Source organism: Cynara cardunculus, unplaced genomic scaffold (assembly GCF_001531365.2).
Source record: "Cynara cardunculus var. scolymus isolate 2C unplaced genomic scaffold, CcrdV1 Un_Scaffold_723, whole genome shotgun sequence".
Taxonomy (NCBI): Eukaryota; Viridiplantae; Streptophyta; class Magnoliopsida; order Asterales; family Asteraceae; genus Cynara; species Cynara cardunculus.
In genome coordinates, this window is record NW_020200608.1 from 83820 (window position 1) to 104926 (window position 21107).

The 21107-nt window shown below is 35.4% G+C and overlaps 1 protein-coding gene across 1 annotated transcript; it reads left to right on the plus strand.

The window, feature by feature from the left end:
* Nucleotides 1-4643: 4643 nt before the first annotated feature.
* On the plus strand, nt 4644-17747 carry LOC112501939 (glutamate--tRNA ligase, chloroplastic/mitochondrial). The gene is made up of 13 exons (XM_025105720.1): nt 4644-5001; nt 5078-5196; nt 6412-6533; nt 8536-8718; nt 9602-9720; nt 9841-9889; nt 9980-10081; nt 10440-10542; nt 10646-10709; nt 11037-11151; nt 15608-15708; nt 17127-17283; nt 17368-17747. The coding sequence occupies exons 1-13, from the start codon at nt 4718-4720 to the stop codon at nt 17578-17580; spliced, it is 1731 nt and encodes a 576-aa protein (XP_024961488.1). The 5' UTR covers nt 4644-4717; the 3' UTR covers nt 17581-17747.
* Nucleotides 17748-21107: the final 3360 nt, after the last annotated feature.

Consider the following 21107-nt stretch of genomic DNA (forward strand, 5'->3'; position numbering starts at 1 on the left):
GGATAAACATAATCAAATAAAGAATGAACATCTCATTTTAAAATATAAAAAATCTAAGATATAATTAGAATAATTACCGAGTTCTAACAAAATAAATAATTATTATTTTTATGAAAAAATTATATTATTAAACCAAATATAAATTACTTCGTTATTGTATATAAATTAAATTTTAAAAAAATTGAATTAAAAAATTACACAAAAAATGAGAAATTTCAAATAGTTAATTTGATACTAATATCCATATAGTTTTGTCAAATTTTTATGATATCTTCAAACATATATTTTATTCAAAAATAAAAACATCATCGTTTTCTCAAAATCACATAAAGTCATATTATAACATCAGCTGAGATAAAGAATATAATTAAATATTAAAATCACGATGTATCTCGTTGCATTATGCGAGTACACTTCTAGTATGTTTCAAATAAGAATGTCAAATATCACAAGAAAATAAGAATAAAGATTAAGGGGAAATCTATAAATGAATCATTGAAAAAATCCCCAATAAATCTATTTGAATATGGATACGTACACTCACGTTATAAATTATTCATATAGGTTCACTGTTCAAATATGTATCTTCAAATAAATTTTTTCAATAGTTCACAAATGGATTTTCATCTTTTAGGGGGTGTTCAGTTCGTAGATTCTGATGGAATCTGATGGAATTGGAATGCTGAATTTCATTGACCAAATTTCATTCCCTTGTTTGGTTCATTCTTTTTTTTAAAGAATCTTCAAGATTCTAACAAATTTCACAAATAAAGAAATTTAACATTCCTTGGCAACTATATGGTATTTTGATGGAATGAAATTCTTTATTTTCATAATATCAAATATGTTCTTAACCCATTATACCATAATCTCATAAAACCAAATATGACCATCGTCGACTACCTTCGACCACCGTCGATCTGAATCATCATCGACCACTGCCATTTGAACCACCTCTGACCACCACCCATTTAAACCACCGTTGACCTGAACCACCACGACCACTACCGATCTGAACCACCGTCAACCACCGTCGGTTTGAACCACTACCGATCTGATCCACCGTCGATCTAAACCACCTCTGATCACGGCCATCTGAACCACCGATCTGAACCACTATCGACCATCTCCATCTGAACCACCACAAACCACCATCGATCTGAACCACAGCCAACTACTATCGATCTGAATCATCGTCGGCCACCGTCGATCTGAACCACCGTCGACCATCACCATTCTGAACAACCACAGATCTGATCCATCGACGATCTAGACCACCCCCGATCTGAACCATCGCCAATTTGAACCACATCTGACCAAATCTTCTAAACCTGCTAAATCTGGATGTTCAACTGCCAGATCTTCTATTAACTCAAGTTCTTTATATGTGGTAGATATGAAAACCATTGGCATGGTATGGAGAAAGAAAGATCACTTGCATAAGAAAAACGCAAGTATTTCCAAAAATAGCTCTTCTGTAAAGAATTCGAATGTAAAGCCTGATAGTTGTAAATGTACTCAAATTGCTAAGAAATATGTAATCTGAATTCTGATTTGAAGAAATCAAAACATTTTTCACATTCAGATATATTGCTTTTAGTGCCAAAACATTTGCATTACAACTATTGTGGTTGTAATTCTTTCGTCATCAATGTCAAGTGCAAAAGGCAAATCAAATCCAAGAAGTCCAAATATTTATCAGATTCGTCACATAAAATCAAACCTACTAATGCGTCAAGTGCTCAAAAAAAATTCAAAAGAAAAAAAATTCAAAGGAAAGATGAACTATATTTCGTTGATGTCAAATTGTTTGGAAATGGATTCCTAAACAAAGATATGAATGGCGTGTTAAAACTATCTCTACTAACTTTATAGATGTTAATCCGAAAGGACCCATTGTGAAATTGGTACCTGAGTCTAAGTGATTATTTTTGCAAGACTGTCATGTGTAGTACATTGATTCTAGATGCTCAAGACACATGACAAGATGCAGACACTTTCTGATGGGCTTCAAAGAAAAACCTAGTGGAACAGTTACTTTTGGCAATAAACAGAAAGGTTATATAAGGGGATATGTCACGTTATCGAATGGCATTGTGACGATCAAAAAGGTGTTATACGTTGAAGGACTAGAACATAATATTTTTAGTATCAGTCATTTCTCCGATGGTGGATTTAATGTCAGATTTTTTTGTTAAAGGTTGTGCCATAGATGATTCTGATGGAGTTGAAGTTATTAGAGCTAAACGTTACGGTAACCTATATGTTGTGAATTTTTCAACTCTAATTGCTTCTCGGCCTTTTTTTTCCAAGACGTCAAAAGAAGACAGTTGGATGTGGCATCGAAAGTTATCACATCAGAACTTCAACGACATAAACAAAACTCGTAAGCATAAATCTTGTCATAGGTCTATCAGAATTGCGGTTTGACAAAGATTCATTATGCTCAGCATGTGAAATGGAAAAAATGGCAAGAAGTTCCCACAAAGCAAAGATTGAATCTTCATGCAAATCACATTTGGAAATGATTCACATGGATTTATGTGGGGCAATGTGAACTCAATCGATGGATGGCAAAAAGTATATACTGGTGATGGTCGATGAATATTCCAGATACATGTGGCTAGAATTTTTGAGAGCCAAGTCTAATGCGCCTAAGCTGATAATTGCATTCATCAAGCGTATTCAAGTTCTTCTATAACTATGCAGAAAATCAGAAGTGACAATGTCACTGAGTTTAAGAACGAGACTCTTCATAATTATTTACATTTAGTTGGGATTTCTCATAATTTTCAGCCGTTCGAACTCCGCAACAAAATGGAGTTGTTGAAAGAAGAAATTGGACTTTGGTTGAAGCAGCTAGAATAATGCTTGCTTACTAGGGCCTACCTATGCATTTGTGGGCGAAAAGCAGTTTCAACTGCTTGCTTCACGTAAAATAAAACGATTATTGTCAAGCGTTTAAACAAAATGCTTATGAGATTATAAATAAACGAAAGCCTAATATAAAATTCTTTCGTGTTTTTGGCTGCAGATACTTCGTGTTAAACTATAGAGACAATAATGGAGAGTTTGATATGAAAACAGATGAAGGGTACTTTCATGGATATTCTATCACATCAAAGGCCTTCAGAATCTACATCAAACAAACCAAAACTTTAATTAAATGCATCAATGTGAGATTTGATGAATCATGAACTGCTGAATAGTAAAGTTCAGGACTCAAGCTATAATCGTCGATTTCTAGACAACACAGTTCAGGACTCAACCTACAATCGTCAGCTTCTATACAAGATAGTGTAGAACCTGCAATACGAAACAAGACAATGGATCCTGATTATTCTTTTAAATCAAATTTATTTTCATTGTTTAAATACGTTTTTGATTTAGCCTTGGATGTTTATGCAGAATATTAAATTTCAGATGCATCCAAAGTTAACAATTCAGTGGTTTCGATTCCGCAAGTTACTCAACTTTTTGGACCATCTGAAGCTGATCAACTGATGTTCAACCTGAAGTTGTTCAAGCTCAAGAACCGACTCAATCTGATATTGTTCAATCTGCTGAAGTTGTTCAATCTAAGTCTTCTCAACCTGAAATTGATGCTGAACATTCAGAAATTCAAGTTGTAACTGATGTGTATGATGATCATAATAATTAAATTGATGTACAACCCTTACCTTGTACACACAAATGGACAAAAGATCACCCCCTAAATCAAATAATTAGAGACGTAAATTCCAAAGTGCAAACACGATCTGCACCCGCAAATGAGTGTCTATTCGTAAGCTTTTGGAGTGTGAGAGCGAAAGAAGACATCTAAAGCATTACAAGATCTTGACTGGATTAATGCGATACAAGATGAACTTCAAGAGTTTGAAAGAAACAAAGTTTAGATACTCGTTCCAAGACCAAAAAATAAATCAATAATCGGTACAAAATGGTTATTTTGAAACAAAAAGGATGCAATGGAAATTGTAGTTCGAAACAAAGCCAGACTGGTCGCAAAAGGTTACTCTCAACAAGAAGGTATCGACTATGGTGAGAACTTTGCTCCAGTTGCTCTAATTTAGGCTATTAAAATATTTTTAGCATACACAGCTCACAAGAACTTGAAGACCTATCAAATGAACGTCAAGTCAGCATTTCTAAATGGAATTCTCCATGAAGAAGTATATGTGAGTCAGCATGAAGGTTTTGTTGATCCTCAAAAGACAGATCATGTCTATGTCCTAGACAAGGAACTTTACGGACTTAAGCAAACACCTAGGACATGATATGACACTTTGACCCAATTTCTATTGAAATCCGGTTTCAAGAAAGATATGATAAATACGACGTTATTTAAAAAAAACAAAAGCTTAAATAGTTTAATTATCTGCTAGCCTGACTTAACCATAAGATTGTTAAGATTGACCATACAACGTTATTATCTGCTAGCCTGACTTAACCATAAGATTGACAAACATATGACAATTTTTTTTATATGTAAGTAGTCCGCTTGTCAAAGGGAACCGGTAAGTTTTCATTTTTTTATCGCCATGTAGTCTGCCCGAAAGTTTTCATCCCATGTAGGGTTACTGTTTTCCATCGCCAAGAGAGTTGGTCAAAATTTCACATCCCAAACGATTTAAGATTGTAAAAAACTTCAAAGACGACGAGTCCATTTTAAGGATAATCGTTATCTGTTTGTGCCTTTAGGCTGGTCAGTCTGTAGATGATGAAAATGGCGACTCTTGCCGGAATTGGGATCGGCACTGGGACTCGATTGGTTGTCCCACAATCAAAATTCATACTCCGTCATTCGTCCTCACAAACCTGCAACACTTTTACCAGCATCTCTCTTGTTCCAAAGCGTACTTTCTCAATCTCTGCCTCATTTTCAGAGGATAGCAATACCCTCAAAGACCAACAGGTCCGTGTCCGTTTCGCCCCTTCTCCCACCGGTAATCTTCATGTCGGTGGCGCCAGAACTGCTCTTTTCAACTACCTCTACGCTAGGTTGGTTTTCGTTTCTCCTCCTTAACTTGATATGAAAATCCTCTACTTCTATAACGACCAAGTTTAATTGGAACAGGTCTAAAGGTGGGAAGTTTATACTGAGGATAGAGGACACGGACCTGGAGAGATCAACAAAGGAATCAGAGGAAGCTGTGTTGCGGGACCTTTCTTGGCTGGGTCTTGAATGGGATGAAGGTTGGAAAATCCCTCCCCTTCTCTTTGCTCCAAAATTGGAGTCAGTTTCAAAAGGATTAAGTTTTAGCTTCAGAAATATGCAAGAATTGTTAGGGTTATGGAGAAAAATCAACAACTACGTGAACCAATAAAATTTTTATGCCATTAGAAGAATTTTGAGATGAAAAACTAAAAGGATAAATAGAAGTTCTGAATTTGAAAACTACAAGGCATTTTCAATATGTCTGATTCACAATGTTATGCACTCTGGATCTTTTCCAGAAGAAAAAATAAAGTAAACAAGCACCTGTATAAGATCTTGATGAATTATTGTTATCCTATATCTACCGTGAGAAAACTTAAGGTTCTACCCACTTCCCTTTAGAAAACACCTACACGTCTTTGGTCTTCTTCAATCATCTAGTCAGGTACTCAATCCCTCAAGAGAAAGGAGGATTGGATCAAGTACTTGTGCCATCTGATTTACTATCATTTAGTTCACTATTACCATTCTTTTGTAAATTTATTAGTGCGAATTCCTTTCTTTTCCTTTTGCATTGTGTTCTTTGGTTCAACACCCCCTGTCCTAGTGGGTTGTGCAGCTGCTTCTTTTAGGCTAGCAGTGACAACAGGGGTTGGATCAGGTATGAGAGCTTAAAGAGGGGAAGGGGGGTTGGGAAGGTTTCTAGACAAGTAATTGATCTTTTTCGTAGGAATGCTATGTGTTTGAATCCTTATTTCAAGAGAATGGGCCTACATCTAAAAAAATCAGCTGTGAGAATTAGGAGTCTTAAATCCATTTCTATGTTGGTACTTGATTATGTTCTCATTTCCATATCATTTCATTTCTATGATTGTAAGTAAGTAAAATCACTCTTCAATCTTGTCCTTCTCTTTCACCATTCCATTTTACTTTCACGTTTGTTATCTTGGTCGCTTGGTTTTAGTTTTTTAGGTAATCAGTGGTATAACTTTTTTGTATATTTGTGTGGTTCCTATCTCGAGTCAATTTAACAATATAAGCTTAGGTTGCAATTAGGGAAGATACTCACCTTGTTGGTGCTTTAAATCTCCAGGTTTTTCTTGTTAGCTGTGTTGATTATTAATTTACAGATGAGGTTTCCATATTTAAAGCAAACTATAGTGTTTCTATGAATACTTTTTGGCCTATCCCTGGATCAAAAGATATTGTAATAAATTTGAACTCTGGTGCAACCTTTGATGTTGATTATCTAGGCCCTGAAGTTGGTGGTGGTTATGGTCCATATCGGCAGTCAGAAAGGAATGACCTGTACAAACAATATGCTGAGAAGCTTCTACAATCTGGTCAAGTTTATCGTTGCTTTTGCTCAAATGAGGTAAGCATCCTCAACCTCTTGGGATGGATATATGAGGGATGTGAATGTTGAATATCTTCATATCTATGGATGTGCTGGTAGCGAAAGAAAATTATTGTTCTGAACTATAAGGTTATTTTTCATTGTGTATTCTATTTCATGAACCGTAGAACTAACAAGTGGTTGACAGTGGAAAGAAAAAATACTTATGCAAACCCTTAATCAAGATACATAAGTCATAAATATGAATCATGTAATTAATTTTTGGACTTTGAATGCATACTTTTTATAAAATTATAGCAAATGGCTAGCCCAAGGGCTGAGTTGGTATTTTGATTTTCTCACCCACCATATTATGGTTTCTATCTATTAGCAATTTCTTATTGTTATTTTGAAAATTGCATTCATATTTTAAGTTTATAGAGAAATTATGTTGTGGTTCTCATTGAATAACAAAGGAGTATAAGTATAGCTTAGAAGCCTAACTATAATCCCATTATTAAAGGAATTTGATAACATACAAGGAAACCATCCAACTATACAACTATCAATCAAATTTGTTACCAACTATACAGATATCCAAATCTGTAACAAAAGGAAAATATAATCCCACGAAATCAGGGATTATCTTTTGTATATCAATTCCACGCTCCCCCTCAAGTTGGTGCATATATATCATACATGCCCAACTTGTCTATAAGACAATCAAATGGCGATCTGAATAGCCCTTTGGTCAAGATATCTGTTATTTGCTCTTTGGATGGAATGAATGCAATGCAAATATACCCATTGTCCAACTTTTCCCTTATGAAGTGTCAATCCACTTTAATGTGTTTTGACATGTTGTGCTGGACTGGAATTTGTGAGATGCTAATGGCTGCATTATTACCCGCAAAACAGTTTCGTAGGACCGTAAGTGAGCAAAGATCCTTTTGATCCAGATAATATAACATATGCCATCTGCCATTGACCCGTTTGATCTGATTGTTTTACATATGCCATCAGCTTCTGATACAACACTTTGTTTCTTGCTTCTCCATGTGACAAGATTTCCCATACATAAGTACAATATCCCGATGTAGATCTTCTGCTTATGTTTGGTCTACCCAACTTGCATCAGTAAAGGCTCCAATGGTTCGATTCTCTCCTTTTTAAAGAGTAGTCCTTTGCGTGTATAACTTTTTAAACATATAAGAATTATGTGGACAACTTCTAGATGTCCTTGGTAAGGATGATGCATAAATTGACTCACCATGCTAATTGCAAAAGCATATGTGATAAATAGATCAGCCTTCCAACCAGCCATTGATATTGATGAATATCAACCAGTTTTTCATCAGTAATACCATCCTACCTTTTGTTAGGGTCAATTGGGGTATTTATTGGTCGGCATGCACTCATTCTAGTATCTCCTAGAAGATCCATAATGTATCTCTTTTGTGACAAGACAATACATTTACTTGACCTTGCAACCTCTATCCATAACTTATCTCCAAATATTTTTGCAAGCCGGTGAAGAGATTATGTTTTTTTTCATCTTGGACGTCCCTTGTTGGTTGGATTTGTTGCTTGTTTTCAATTTTTTTTTGATTATGGGTCGCCAATACTTGTGATTGATTAACCTTAGTAAGTTGGATAAGCTTTTTCAACTTTGATCATTATATCAATGTTGATGGATTGTATGCCGTTTTGTGCTCCCCCTAATTCTTAATCTTGCCGCCCCTGCCTGAGTCTAACAATATGTTAATTTTTCGATCTTTCGCTTGCATACATGGTTTTGTGATTTGTGGTTTCAATTCTAGGTATTAGCTAGAAGCAGCGATCATTGTTATACCCTTATGATCATATTTACTATTTCCGTCTCTCTAAACTAGTTAATTTGCTTTACAATCAAACTTTTCTTTATACTTCTTTTGGTATTTTAGCCTCCTTTATCTTCGAAGAATAATTTCAGTTTTAATGTGATGGTTTTTTTACCTTTTGGTTGGTATCATGGTATGTTAAATCCTGTGAAATCATTTAGGAACTTGAGCAAATGAAGGAGATGGCAAAAGAAAAGCAGCTACCTCCTGTATATTCTGGAAAGTGGGCCCAAGCTACAGATGAGGAAGTTCAAGAAGAGTTAGCGAAGGGAACCCCATGTACTTACAGATTCCGAGTGCCTAAGGAAGGGAGTTTGAAAATCAATGACTTGATTAGAGGAGAGGTAATTCATTTGTGTACAAACTTAATTTGATCAGCTATAAGATGTTGAAAATCAAATGTGTTACATTCTTCCTCTAACTCTAAAATATATTGCAAAAGTTATGTCATGATATTTCATTACCACCTCTATTAATTTCTGCTGAATTTGGAACTTCCAGAAATATATGCCAATCAACTAATTTTGGCATTATAAAGTAGGTAAAATGCAAAATCAAGAACTAGGTTGTTCGTTTTTTGTGCTTCTATGTTACATATTTTCATGCCTTATATGGCAGAATTTGGTTCATGATTGATGCTCTCATTTTGAAATTTGTAAAAGCAAGTGTTTGGTTAGAGGTATTAAGCAGTAATTAATGAGAATGAAAATAAGAGAAAGTGTTTGTTTTTTTATAATATAATGGGTCCATTCCTTCAGAAGCCCAAATTTTTATTCCGGGTTAAACTGAGGGGAATGAAAATTCATTCCCTGTCATTTTCATTTTCATACCCATTTTCATTCTTCTGCCTGAACCAAACGCCCCCTTAGTTTTGTTTTTTTATTTTATATTGGATTCCACCTTTTAGTTGCCTTATAAATAATCAGCTTAGCACTGTACTTTTTCACGTTGTCTTCTTGGCTGAAGTAAAACCGCTGAATGTATTTATGGTGTTACCTTTGTATGTTGATGGAAATATTATTAAGATTGGATTGTCACTAGTACTTAATAGCATGTATCATGCAGCCAGAAATGTATTTTGCTAGAGTATACTGAAGTATTTAATTTTTTCAAGTATGCTGGTCTGTGTGGTTGACATGCAGATTACTTCTCTGAAAATGGCTCCATCCTAGATATATGGTTATTCTTCTTGTAGTTAGCTGTTGATATTTGGATAATGTTGTGTAGGTCAGCTGGAATCTAGATACACTTGGGGATTTCGTAATTATGAGAAGTAATGGACAACCAGTGTATAATTTTTGTGTCACAGTTGATGATGCTACTATGGCTATCTCACACGTTATAAGGTAATCTAATGACCATGTATCATGAAACTTCTGTTTCTTTTTTACTTAACAGTTGTAGACTTCATTGCATCATAATCATTAACATCATTATCTGATATGTTGTTAAACACTTGGCTTCAGAGCCGAAGAGCACTTACCTAATACACTAAGGCAAGCATTGATATACAAGGTAGCTTTTCTACTTTGCTGATTTTTTATTGTCAACAAACTTGCTCCTGGCTTACGATCACTCTTTTCATTATGTGTTATTTTGTCATAGGCTCTGCGGTTCCCGATGCCTACTTTTGCACATGTTTCGTTGATTCTTGCCCCTGATCGCAGCAAACTGTCAAAACGACATGGTGCAACTTCAGTAGGGCAGGTAGATGCCAATTTTAAATTTCAATTTTTTTACTTATTTATTTTTAAAACCAAGGTTCAAATTCACTCTGCCTGTTTCCTAATTTATTTGGGATATCGAAGACAAATGGCGATGTTTTCATGGCTGTCCTCTTCTCACCAGTATTATGGCCTATGGGCCACCCTTGTTCTTTTTGCATGATTGCTCTCATGACTTCTCAACACAAGAAGGATTAATATTTTTTATAGAAGATGTCGACGTTTGTTTCTGTGCGGATAAAGTAAATATTATCAGTTCTTGGGACCAGGGGATTACTGCCTGCATGTACTTATTTTTATTGCTTTCTTTTTTCATGATTAATAACTTATGATCTTAACAGTATAAGGATATGGGGTATTTGCCTCAAGCAATTGTTAATTATCTAGCATTGTTGGGTTGGAGTGATGGGACTAATGCTGAATTCTTTACACTGGAACAACTGGGTTAGTACATCTAATCTACTGTTATGCACATAATATGTAGCTGATGATATCATTTGATTGGAGTTCCCCTCCGTAATCTTTATCTGTTTTTCTTGGGTTTCAGTTGAAAAATTCTCGATTAACCGCGTCAACAATAGTGGAGCCATATTTGATTCAACCAAATTGAGGTGACATACTGTGTTCCTTAGTTCCTAATATTGCATGTATGTGACTGCGGTTGTAGCTGTTTTATGCAACATAACTTAACCAACGGAGACTAGTCATTTGTCTGTATATCTATCAGTAATACAGCAAATCATTTGAAATAAACAGTTCTAAAATAATCTTGGAATAGTCAAGAGACTATTGTTCTAGTTCTAACTTGGTTGATTTTTTCATCATATGTCCTTAATCACATGGGGTTTGCATGTTGATTTTTCCTGGTGATTTTATTTTCTTCCAGAAAGTGTCGATCTCCAAATATTCTTAACTATAGCACTTCTCAAAAACATTAGGTGGATGAATGGCCAACATTTGAAAGCTCTTCCCACAGAAGAGTTGATAAAAACCGTTGGTGAGCAATGGAAGAGTGCGGGGATCCTAAATGAATCGGAAGGCCTATTTATAGAAGTAAGAGTTCTATTTTCAAATATTCTCTTTATGTCGTTGTGCAATGAGAATGTCAATTGCTTTCCCTGACGACTTGTTGATTGTAGTTTTATTCATATGACTACGGGATCATCAAGCTTGTGCATCTCAACATGCATGTGTGTCTAACGAAGCATCATATTATGGTGTTTCTCTTTTTGCTCAACAAAAATTCATTGAGAATGCTTAAGCTACAAGCCACTTGATTGTAACGAAAAGCCCTTTACCATCAGCAGATTACATACACAATATCTTTGAGATGATCAGATGAACATATATACCAGTAGAATTGACACTTTAAGATTTGGATTGTCACTTGAAACTTGAGAGGTTATGAGATGTATAGAAGGTTAGATACCAAGGAAGGAGAGATTGGAATATATAGGTTGACAAAAGCCAGGGAGTGGAGACGTCAAGACTTAGGAAACGTAGAGGTGTATTGAGAATGAGAATGAACAGGTCTCAGAAAAGGATGCAGACAATAAGGGGAGATGTTGTAGGAACTTTCATATGCTATTTAGCAAGGGAAAGGGAAAGGGAGGGGAAGGTAGAGGGAGTAAGAGGACATCACAGGCCACACAATCTTTTTTCTGTCGGCAAATTAGCATAGAGGAAGTGGATGGGGCACTAAAGAAGATGGGGAAGGGTAACCAGATCCCCATTGAAGTGTGGCTGTGTCTGGGGAGGTGGGGGATGCAATGATTGCCTGAGTTCTTCAACATCACACTTGGGATTATCCAGATGCCTAAATAATAGAGGCTTAGTGTGGTGGTGCCGCTCTATAGGAACAAAGGTAACACACAACGGGTGGGATATACCGGGCTTCTTTGGTTACCTGAAATTCGAGAGGTGGCAATTTAAGATTAGCAGCAGCCTGAAACTACAGTCGACACTAACCAAAGGAAATGCAAATGTGAGGAATCCCTTTGTGGTTCACCTTGTTCAATAATCAGAAATTATGTTATAACCTGAGTACCTACTCAAATTGAACATGATTTATATAACAAAAGGATAGAAGCTTCAGCTTGATACACCAGCGAAGTAGGRTGGTGACGGAACTTGATGAGATGCTTATGCATCACTGGTTTAACCTCTGTATGACCATGACATAACCGACACCAAGTAATCCTGTTAAAATGCCTATTATTACTTGGCAGTTGGCACATGGAGAATTTTTTTTTTAAACCCTTACGGGCCACAAGATAACATCTGAAAAACATATTAGTGGCTTAATAACAGACTTGAATAGGTACTCTCCAGGAGATGTTATGATTGCTAGAAGCTTTGAATGATGCCTTGAGATTATAAACTTGTTTGAGGCGACTCTGTACATACTCGAAGTGTGTATATTTAGGTGACTAGATTATTGGGAAAACGAGGTGTCAAGGATGCCAGAGAAAGGAAATCTGGAAAAGGAGAGACATGAAAGGCTAGAAAAGGAATGTTAGAAGAACCATCAGAAAGAGGAAGGGTGGAGAGGACAAAAGGCAGAAAAGGTATGGGAGTATGCCAAAAGTACCTACTGGAAACTTTGCCAAATTCAATGCCAGAGGAATAGAACAAAGAGGATGCAGATGCCAAACAATCAACCCACTGAGGATACCTATTGCTCTGTAGTCCAACCACACATTGAAATTTGGAGAAACCACAAACACAGCACACAAATAGCTGGAAGGAACACTCAGTTAAATCTCACCTATCAGTATCATCACATCAAGCATAATCATGAACTACCAATCGACCACACAACTGAAACCTGAACCTAGTAGCTTGCAAACTGAACTCCCAAAAGTGGTTTCAGACTATAATAAAAGAATGCTACTTAATACTTACCACACTCTTTGCAAGGCTATCAGCTATATTTATCTGCATGCTTGATATTTCAGATGAGTCGGTCAATCATAGCCTAGTTGGAGATCCATGATGAGCTTGTTTCTCTGAAGTGCTAGATTTTCTGCTCAGCCTGGTTTCTAGAAGAAGTCTGGCTTGATAATTGGAAGTTGGAACATTCAGGTGAAGGTGTAAGCATTTTGTAGACAGAAAAAACTAAATTATTGAACTCCCAGGATGACATGGTTGATACTTGTGATGGTTCTGAAGGATTCAGTATGAATGCTTCATTGAGCTCTACATTGTAGCTGTATGCGATTGGATCGTCACTGCATCAGTTTGTTTCTGGAACATTGACGTAGCAAAGAGACCACATTTCTCGGCTTTAAGGACCTTCCAACATCCATGCTTTTTTGTATTTCTAGATGAACATCAATGATGCATCACCATATATTGTAGAAAGATTGATTGTGCCCTACAATCTATTGGTTTACCCTCTACTTCCAATCGCCATCTTCAGTCAGTCCAGAAGAAGATGACTGGTTCTATTTCTTGGTACTAAAGGCATTGGTCATCACTGCTAAATAGAATGCCTCTGTCTGGAAAACATTTTTTTTTGGGAGAAAAGGGGATGGAACCCTAGGAAACCTTTATTCAAAAAAGAAAATGGAGCTACAAATTACGAGGGGCATAACCCAAGAATAACAACATGCCTACCAAGGAAGTGTTTAGGGAAAACACTCGACAATGGTCTAACTCTAAACCCAACTCTAGAGTTAAAAACCCAATTTCCACATAAATGACCACCCAAAAAATTATCAAAACATAAMAACTTGAAAAAGCCCAAGTGGAAATGTCCAATATCGGTGGTGGAGAACCCGTCATCATGGCCCAAGAAAGTGGAAAGGAGACAGGCCCAATCTTCAAAATTGATTAAATACTTGAGGTCCACCATAAATTGGGCAGCAACTTCAAAAGCACAATTGTGAGTGGGTAATCCAAAGCCAATGGCAGCTGACGATGGAGATTGCAATTGAGGTCCAAGCGACCTTGCCAAGAGCCCAAATCGCACATATAGGTCGCATAAGCAGAAAGYTGATCATCAGAGAAAGCACAGACTTTTTCCAAAATTTTCCAATCTCCACTCAACTTATTTCCAAACTCTTTCCACCAAACCTCAAACTTTTTTGCCCCATAAAAATCATCTTTAATATCTAAAAATCCTCTAAACCTCCAATCACCATTAATGTCACTTCTACAGATCAACCTCCTTATAATTAGAACACAACAGATGTCAAGCCTAGTATTCCAAAATTTTAGATTTCTGCTATGTGACCAGCAGCCCAATATCTCAAAAATATTCCACCTTATTTCTCCCAAATAGCATAACTAAAACTGCACCAGCTCATGGTAATCTTGCTGGAACCCCAAGGCATAAACCAGAAACTTATCAGGAACATCCTACATTTTCACCATCCATATAATACATTAAAAACTGATCAGAAACATCCTAAAGGTGATAATTAGTCTATAATAAACTTCAAAGCAAACCCAGGGATGAGACCAGAAAGAAATCTTCACAGCAACCAAAAAGTATATTGCAATTTGGCCTATGGTCATTGCAATAATAAACCAACTAGAGCTGTCCCAAAGAAATACTCCTAACCAGCAGCCAAATCTTCTTTGCAGCTTCAGATTGAGAAAACAGCAGTAAACAGATCTGACCAGGAGCAATACCAAAACAGCACCTGAATAAGGACACCCCATTGCACCTTATACAGCCATAAAGAACTCTCAACTCTATAATTTTTTAAGAACAATCGTATTAACATGTGGAAGCTGTCCATATCAGCAGCAAACAGACTATAAGCCAACATAAACAATATCAGATCAGCAACTGATTTGATCTGCATCTTGAATAAATGGATATAACAACCCCAGGGCTTGCAGAATCTAAATTTCTGCATCTGTTTTGACCATTCACATATAGCATCCAGGATGAACATTAGAAACAGACCCAAAGGAGCAGTAGCCAAATTACGTTTGTTCATAAAAACAGCAGCCACATCAATAGCATTTGGAACAGAAGACATAACCAACTTTTCCCTGACAGCTTCTGATAGATGTAAACCATAAAAGGAACAAACAGATCCAATAAGACCCCCACCTTTAAACTCCTGCAGCTGCTATTAACACCCCAGTGCCACCAGATTAGCAGCCAAAGAACAGCAGCATTAATGATAACCAGCACCTGTCCTGATCAGTCCAATAACCAGATAAAATACACTATTAAACAACTGGGAGAAGGAACCAGCACGGAGTCCAAAGAAGGACCTGATTCTGTCTGGAGAACATTTGTATGTGGTTGCTGTGTCTAGTGATGGTAGCGATTAATAGCCTGCAATTTGATAGAAAATGCTCTGATGTTGGACCGAGAGCTTACTGAAAGTGCATATTGAATTCATTATGCATGTTAATGGTTCATCAAGTGGAAGTACAACGAGAAATTTAACCCCAAGGTCCTTTACCAATAACATGCATTGTGTTTTGTGTTTTTTTCTCAATGCTGTTCCATTTGATAATTATTGTGATTGTTTCTTGCATACAGGATGCTTTTAAACTCCTGGAGGGTGGGATTGACGTGATAACCGATGCAGAAAAATTACTTTCAGACTTGCTATCTTACCCTTTGCATGCTACTCTATTAAGGTTAATTGCTAAACTTTCTGCCATATCGGATCAATATAATGTTGATATTCATGGATCATCTTATTATCTCATAAAAAGAAATTGTGTTCACTATTCATCAACATGATAGCAATCTTTTTTTGTCATTTTCCAATGCGAACATGTTTGATGTTACCTTTTGATAATTATATTTATTTTATAGCGAGAAGATTTGTCAGGATTGATATATGAATTAAGATGAATCGATGAAATAGAGAAGAAGAATCTACCTGTATGTATTCACAGTTTCTTCATTACATTTACACGGAAGAGAAGGATGATGGGTTACGAGATCTAAATAAACAGTGGAAGCAAACCATGACCTAAATCGAGGATCCAATCGGAACAGAATAAATCAAGTGATAAATAACCATGACCTTTGATGATAAAATCAAATCTTTATGATGATTGAATCTGGAAGTTGAAAACTTTAAGCTTCTAGCCTCCAACTATATTCATACAAGCACTTGGATCATCGAATCCTAGGAAAGTTTAGACCCCATTAGGTGCGAGTTGTCACTTCATAAGAGAGAAACTCAGCAAAGGTTTCACTTTTAGCCGTAAAACCCTAACCAGTTGGGGCTTTGAATTGCAAGGAAGAACGAGATGAGAAGCCAGAGGTGGATTAGGATAAAAGTAAATTCTTTTGAAATTAGTTGTATTTCATTTAATAATGTTCCTCTCTTATGAACCAAACCTTTATTACCTCCTCTTGGACCTATGGCGAAGCATATATGTTCCCACGAACCATACTTGGACAATGTTGTTGCATGAAAATGCAACAGAAACACGTAGAAATGTTGTTGCAGCAAAAACTATGTTGTAGTGATGCTGCAACTTCCTTATCTCTTATAAAACCTTTAGACTATCATAATCTATTTATTCTAGCCCAAGTAACCACTACCTTTGCTAATTAATTCCTTGTCCAAGGTAGCGTGCGACCCTTTGGGTTCTCGTCACGTTGATAATAATAATAATAATGAATCCTATTCATTATTATAATTAATAGCAGTATCTAGCAACACTTCATCACTACCCAAGTTACGGAAGTTAACTAATTCAACAAAATCAGAAATTTGTATGGTCATCATAGTGTAAAAATGTGTCCCTTTATCCTAGATGCACAATGGTTTGTGTCAATTTTTGTTTAAGTTCAATATCTTAACATAAATTGAATAACTACCATATCGATATCACATATCGGCTAACTGAGCATGTATAATTTCTCATTCTCATTCTATCAAGGGTCCGGAGGCATCACTCTTGTCATGCAAGAGGGACAAATCCAATCTCTGATAATGCCATTGGCAGTTGTAGATATTATAAAGAAAAAGGCCTAATTGAAGTAGGATGATGATGTTGTGATATGTTTTTAACTAAAATGATATTGCCATTGGCAGTTCTGAAGGTAGGGACGTCATAGAAGCTGGTCTTCCTGTGGTTGCAGACAGCTTGTTAGCAGCATACGATAGTGGTGAGCTTGTAGCTGCACTGAAAGAAGGAATACCTGGGTGGCAGAAGTGGGTGAAAGCCTTTGGGAAATCTTTAAAACGCAAGGTTAGAAGATAATATCTGTTGTGTTGGTTGTATGTTGTTTGGGGTTTGGATCATGGATTACTTATTGAAGATGTGAATGGGCAGGGGAAATCTCTGTTCATGCCCCTCCGAGTTTTGTTGACAGGAAAACTTCATGGTCCAGACATGGGAGAGAGCATAGTTTTGATCCATAGAGCTGGAACAAGTGGCATTGTGGCGCCTGAAATTGGGTTCGTGACATTGGAAGAACGGCTCAAATCATTGCGGCAAGTTGATTGGGAAGCATTTATCAAGGTGGAGTCTGCTACTGTTGCTTAGATTTGTCTTTCTGCATTCAGATTTTGTAGAATTTAGGCATCAATTCAATTCCCTTTGTTTGGTATAGTAGTTTGTATTGCATTGGGTTATTTATTTTTCTTTTTCTAAAGTCAAATGGAAGCTCTTGCTGATATATTCTTTAGCTATCAGTAATCCTATTTACAAGCAACACTCATCTCTCGAGTCAAATTTACTCTCTTTAGATGGTTATATTTTTTTCACACATTCTTCTTAATTCTCACTCCAAGATTCTTTTAATCTCTTTTACGTAACTGAATACTCAATATGTTTTGTTATTTGATACTTTTTCATATCGTCATAAGTTTTTTTTTTTACATTTTTGTTTCAGTCTACCAAATATTTTTTCAAAACAGCACCACACAATTATTCATCTTTCATCCTATGAAATGCGTTCCAAAATACTTTGTTATTGTAAACCATGGCATAAAATATCTCAAAAGTGGACAAAATAAAAATATATAGAACTTGCAAAAATGTAGTTCTAAAAAACACGTTAAAAAAAATTGCATAATAGGGTTAGATTATGTAATCTGACCTGATTGCCATCAAATTCATCAAATTGTTGTTGAAATCATTGATTTTTTTTTTAGAGAAATTGATTTCTAAAGAGGAGTTAGGAAAATAAAGGTTTTGATTAATTTTAACTTCTTTGGGAAAATGATGGGTTTTTTATTTAGAGAGGTATGCCACGTATTTTAACTTCTAAGTCGGTCAAACTTTCAAAACAACCAATGATTAAGGCAACTAAAGTCCAAAGAAAACACAAGAGACTATTGGAATGCAAAGGACGCTTGTATTGCTTGAGACCACTTTTACAAGAGAGATTAGAAGAATACTTTTAAGGCATGTTGTGCCAGATGAGGCTGCCATCTATTTATATTGCTCAAATCAACTATTTAGATATGTACAAGGAGCATTTTAGAACTATCAAGTAAAAGATTATATATAGAGGTTTTTAACACTTGTCATGGAGAGTCTTCTAGAAAGCTTCTATAAGAGCCACCATCCTTCTTGAATAGTGTAGAAGATTCCGGATTGCCGTTAACCTTCAGAAAATATGTCCCAAACTTGACGGAGCTCTCCAAAAAAAAATCAGGTATTTTGGCTTCTTTTTTGTTGACGTCTAGTACATTGAACAATCTATATCTCTATATATAATGAGGATCTTAAAAAGGATGATGTGTGAACTCGTAATGTTTAAAATCTCTCCTTTTCTCATAGATTTTTGATTTTTTAAAATATCTTAATTGAATTATATGTAATGATCAATAAATTCAGTTGGATTATGGGAGTGTGTGACTTGAACTATTGATTGGTCTGTGCATTGCCAGAATTCATGTTGTATATTTGAATGCTCCCCTACCGATGTATTTTTACATCCCACAGCTCCTGTCATCCCTACCTATTATTGCTCCTTCAGAGGGCATGAGGACGTAAAAAGAGGGATCTTATCAACTTGTTCCGATGGCCCGTTGTGCCATCAATACCTCCGTAATTGCGCTTGTTATAGACTTTTGGTCTTTTCCATCCCTATATATATAAATTATATTTTCATTAAAAATAAGGGTCCTTGTAGTAAATTTACATACCTATTGCAATTTATGTTAACTAACCATTTGTTTTCCTTTTTTATATTATTAACCATTGTTTTTCATAATTTATTACAATTTATGTAAATTAACCATTTATTCTCCATTATTTATGTTATTAACCATTCTTTTTCCTTTTTTAATTAATAATTTATTTTCTCTTTATTGTAAGTATAAGTGATTTTTTGTATTTTGTTGGCTATGAAATTGGGTTTTTCACCTTTTTGTCTTATAAATATTTACCTCTTAATTTTTCCCTCTATCATATTTTCTCTCATTAGATTTGTCTCGTTAAAAGATCAATCTAGAATATGATTTTTTTGTTTATTGTTATATTATTTGCTATTGTATTGAATTTATATGTTTTTATGTTGTAATAAGTGTCATAGAAATAAGTTTCGAAGAAAATTAAAGCTTCATCACCAAAGCATGCACTGATATCATTACATGTAACTTTTTCATTCAACTACTCCTTTTGATTTCAATTTATTTTTGATCGTCTCTTTTGTAGTTTCATGATTTATTATTCCTTAATTCTCATTTTTATATTTCTTTTTTCAGAAGCATAGCCAACAATGCTAAAAATAACATTTGAGTATTGTGTATTTTAATATTACATTGTTGATCTCTAAAAGATCGTCAATCTACACTTTTAGATTCGGTTTTTGATTTGGTATGCTTTTAGTGTTTTATCTGAGAAACTAAAATTTACGAGAATGTATATCGGCTAAAATTCTTCAAATTTTCTTTTGCGAAGTTATTTCTTTGCTTCATACAACTTAACAATTTGTTTCTTGACCTGCAATTTTTGACCCAAACTGCCTAAACAATTTAAATCAATGAATTGTTGATGAAGGAGAAAAAAGAATTCAGTGACAAACAAAAAAGGAGGTGGACTCTTGATAATCTTTTTCTTAGATTTTAAAGGCTTTTGTGTCTTGTTTTTATAAAATATACATATTTTGTTATATTTAAACGAATCTAAACAAACAATAAGGTGTGTAGAATTTTACATTTAAGATTTCTAGTAGAATCTTAGAGCCCGTTAGTTCCATTTAAATATCGATTTTTGTTACAGTATTAGAGTAAAGTGTTGCTAAGGTTTCAACGCAAAAAAGAAAGAAGAAAAACGACAAAAAATTAAGCTGTTTTGATTTTAAAAAAATCGAATCCATGGCTTACGTCGGGTCAAGAAGATAATAAACAAATTGGATCTGGGTTAAATTCCTCTGGCTGTTTGGGATTGGGCCGTTGGATTTAACTGTTTTTGGGCCTATTTATTTTATTTTTTTAAAGAAAATGGTTAGCCACCATTTCCTTGTAAATTATGTGGAGGTAATCAATGTCGAGTTCTTCATCATCGTCACATTGTGAATAAGTATCGTCGGTATCGATAGTTGGCGGCGTGCTTAGTTTCATGACGATTTCATTTTCTTCCACCGCTTCAATCTCCATCTCTAACGATGTCGTGTGTTGAATCCTATCAACGCTATCCAAATAATCTTTCAAGCAGATGCAACACTCCACGGACTCCGGGCTTAGTCTTGTCCGACGTATGGAAATGATAATGTCACTAAGAGAAAAAACAGACTTCGAAGCTACAGTACTAGCTTAGGTTGTTAGTATATCACGTGCAATGCACGCCAAAATCAGGAATTGAGGTTGTTTTTGTTTCCAAAAATCTAATAAATCATTTTTTTCTTTAAAATCTTCGACATCATTTGCGGAGCATACGACCATAAAGTTAGTATGCACATACATATTTAGTTCACCCAAATCGTTATCATATCGACTTTTTTTACTTGACTCATTTAAAAGATCATTCATTAAATTAGTCATCAACTCTTTATGACTTTGTCGATGACCACTAGAAGAAGAGCCAGAACATGCAAACCCACGACTTGAAGACCTTTGTTG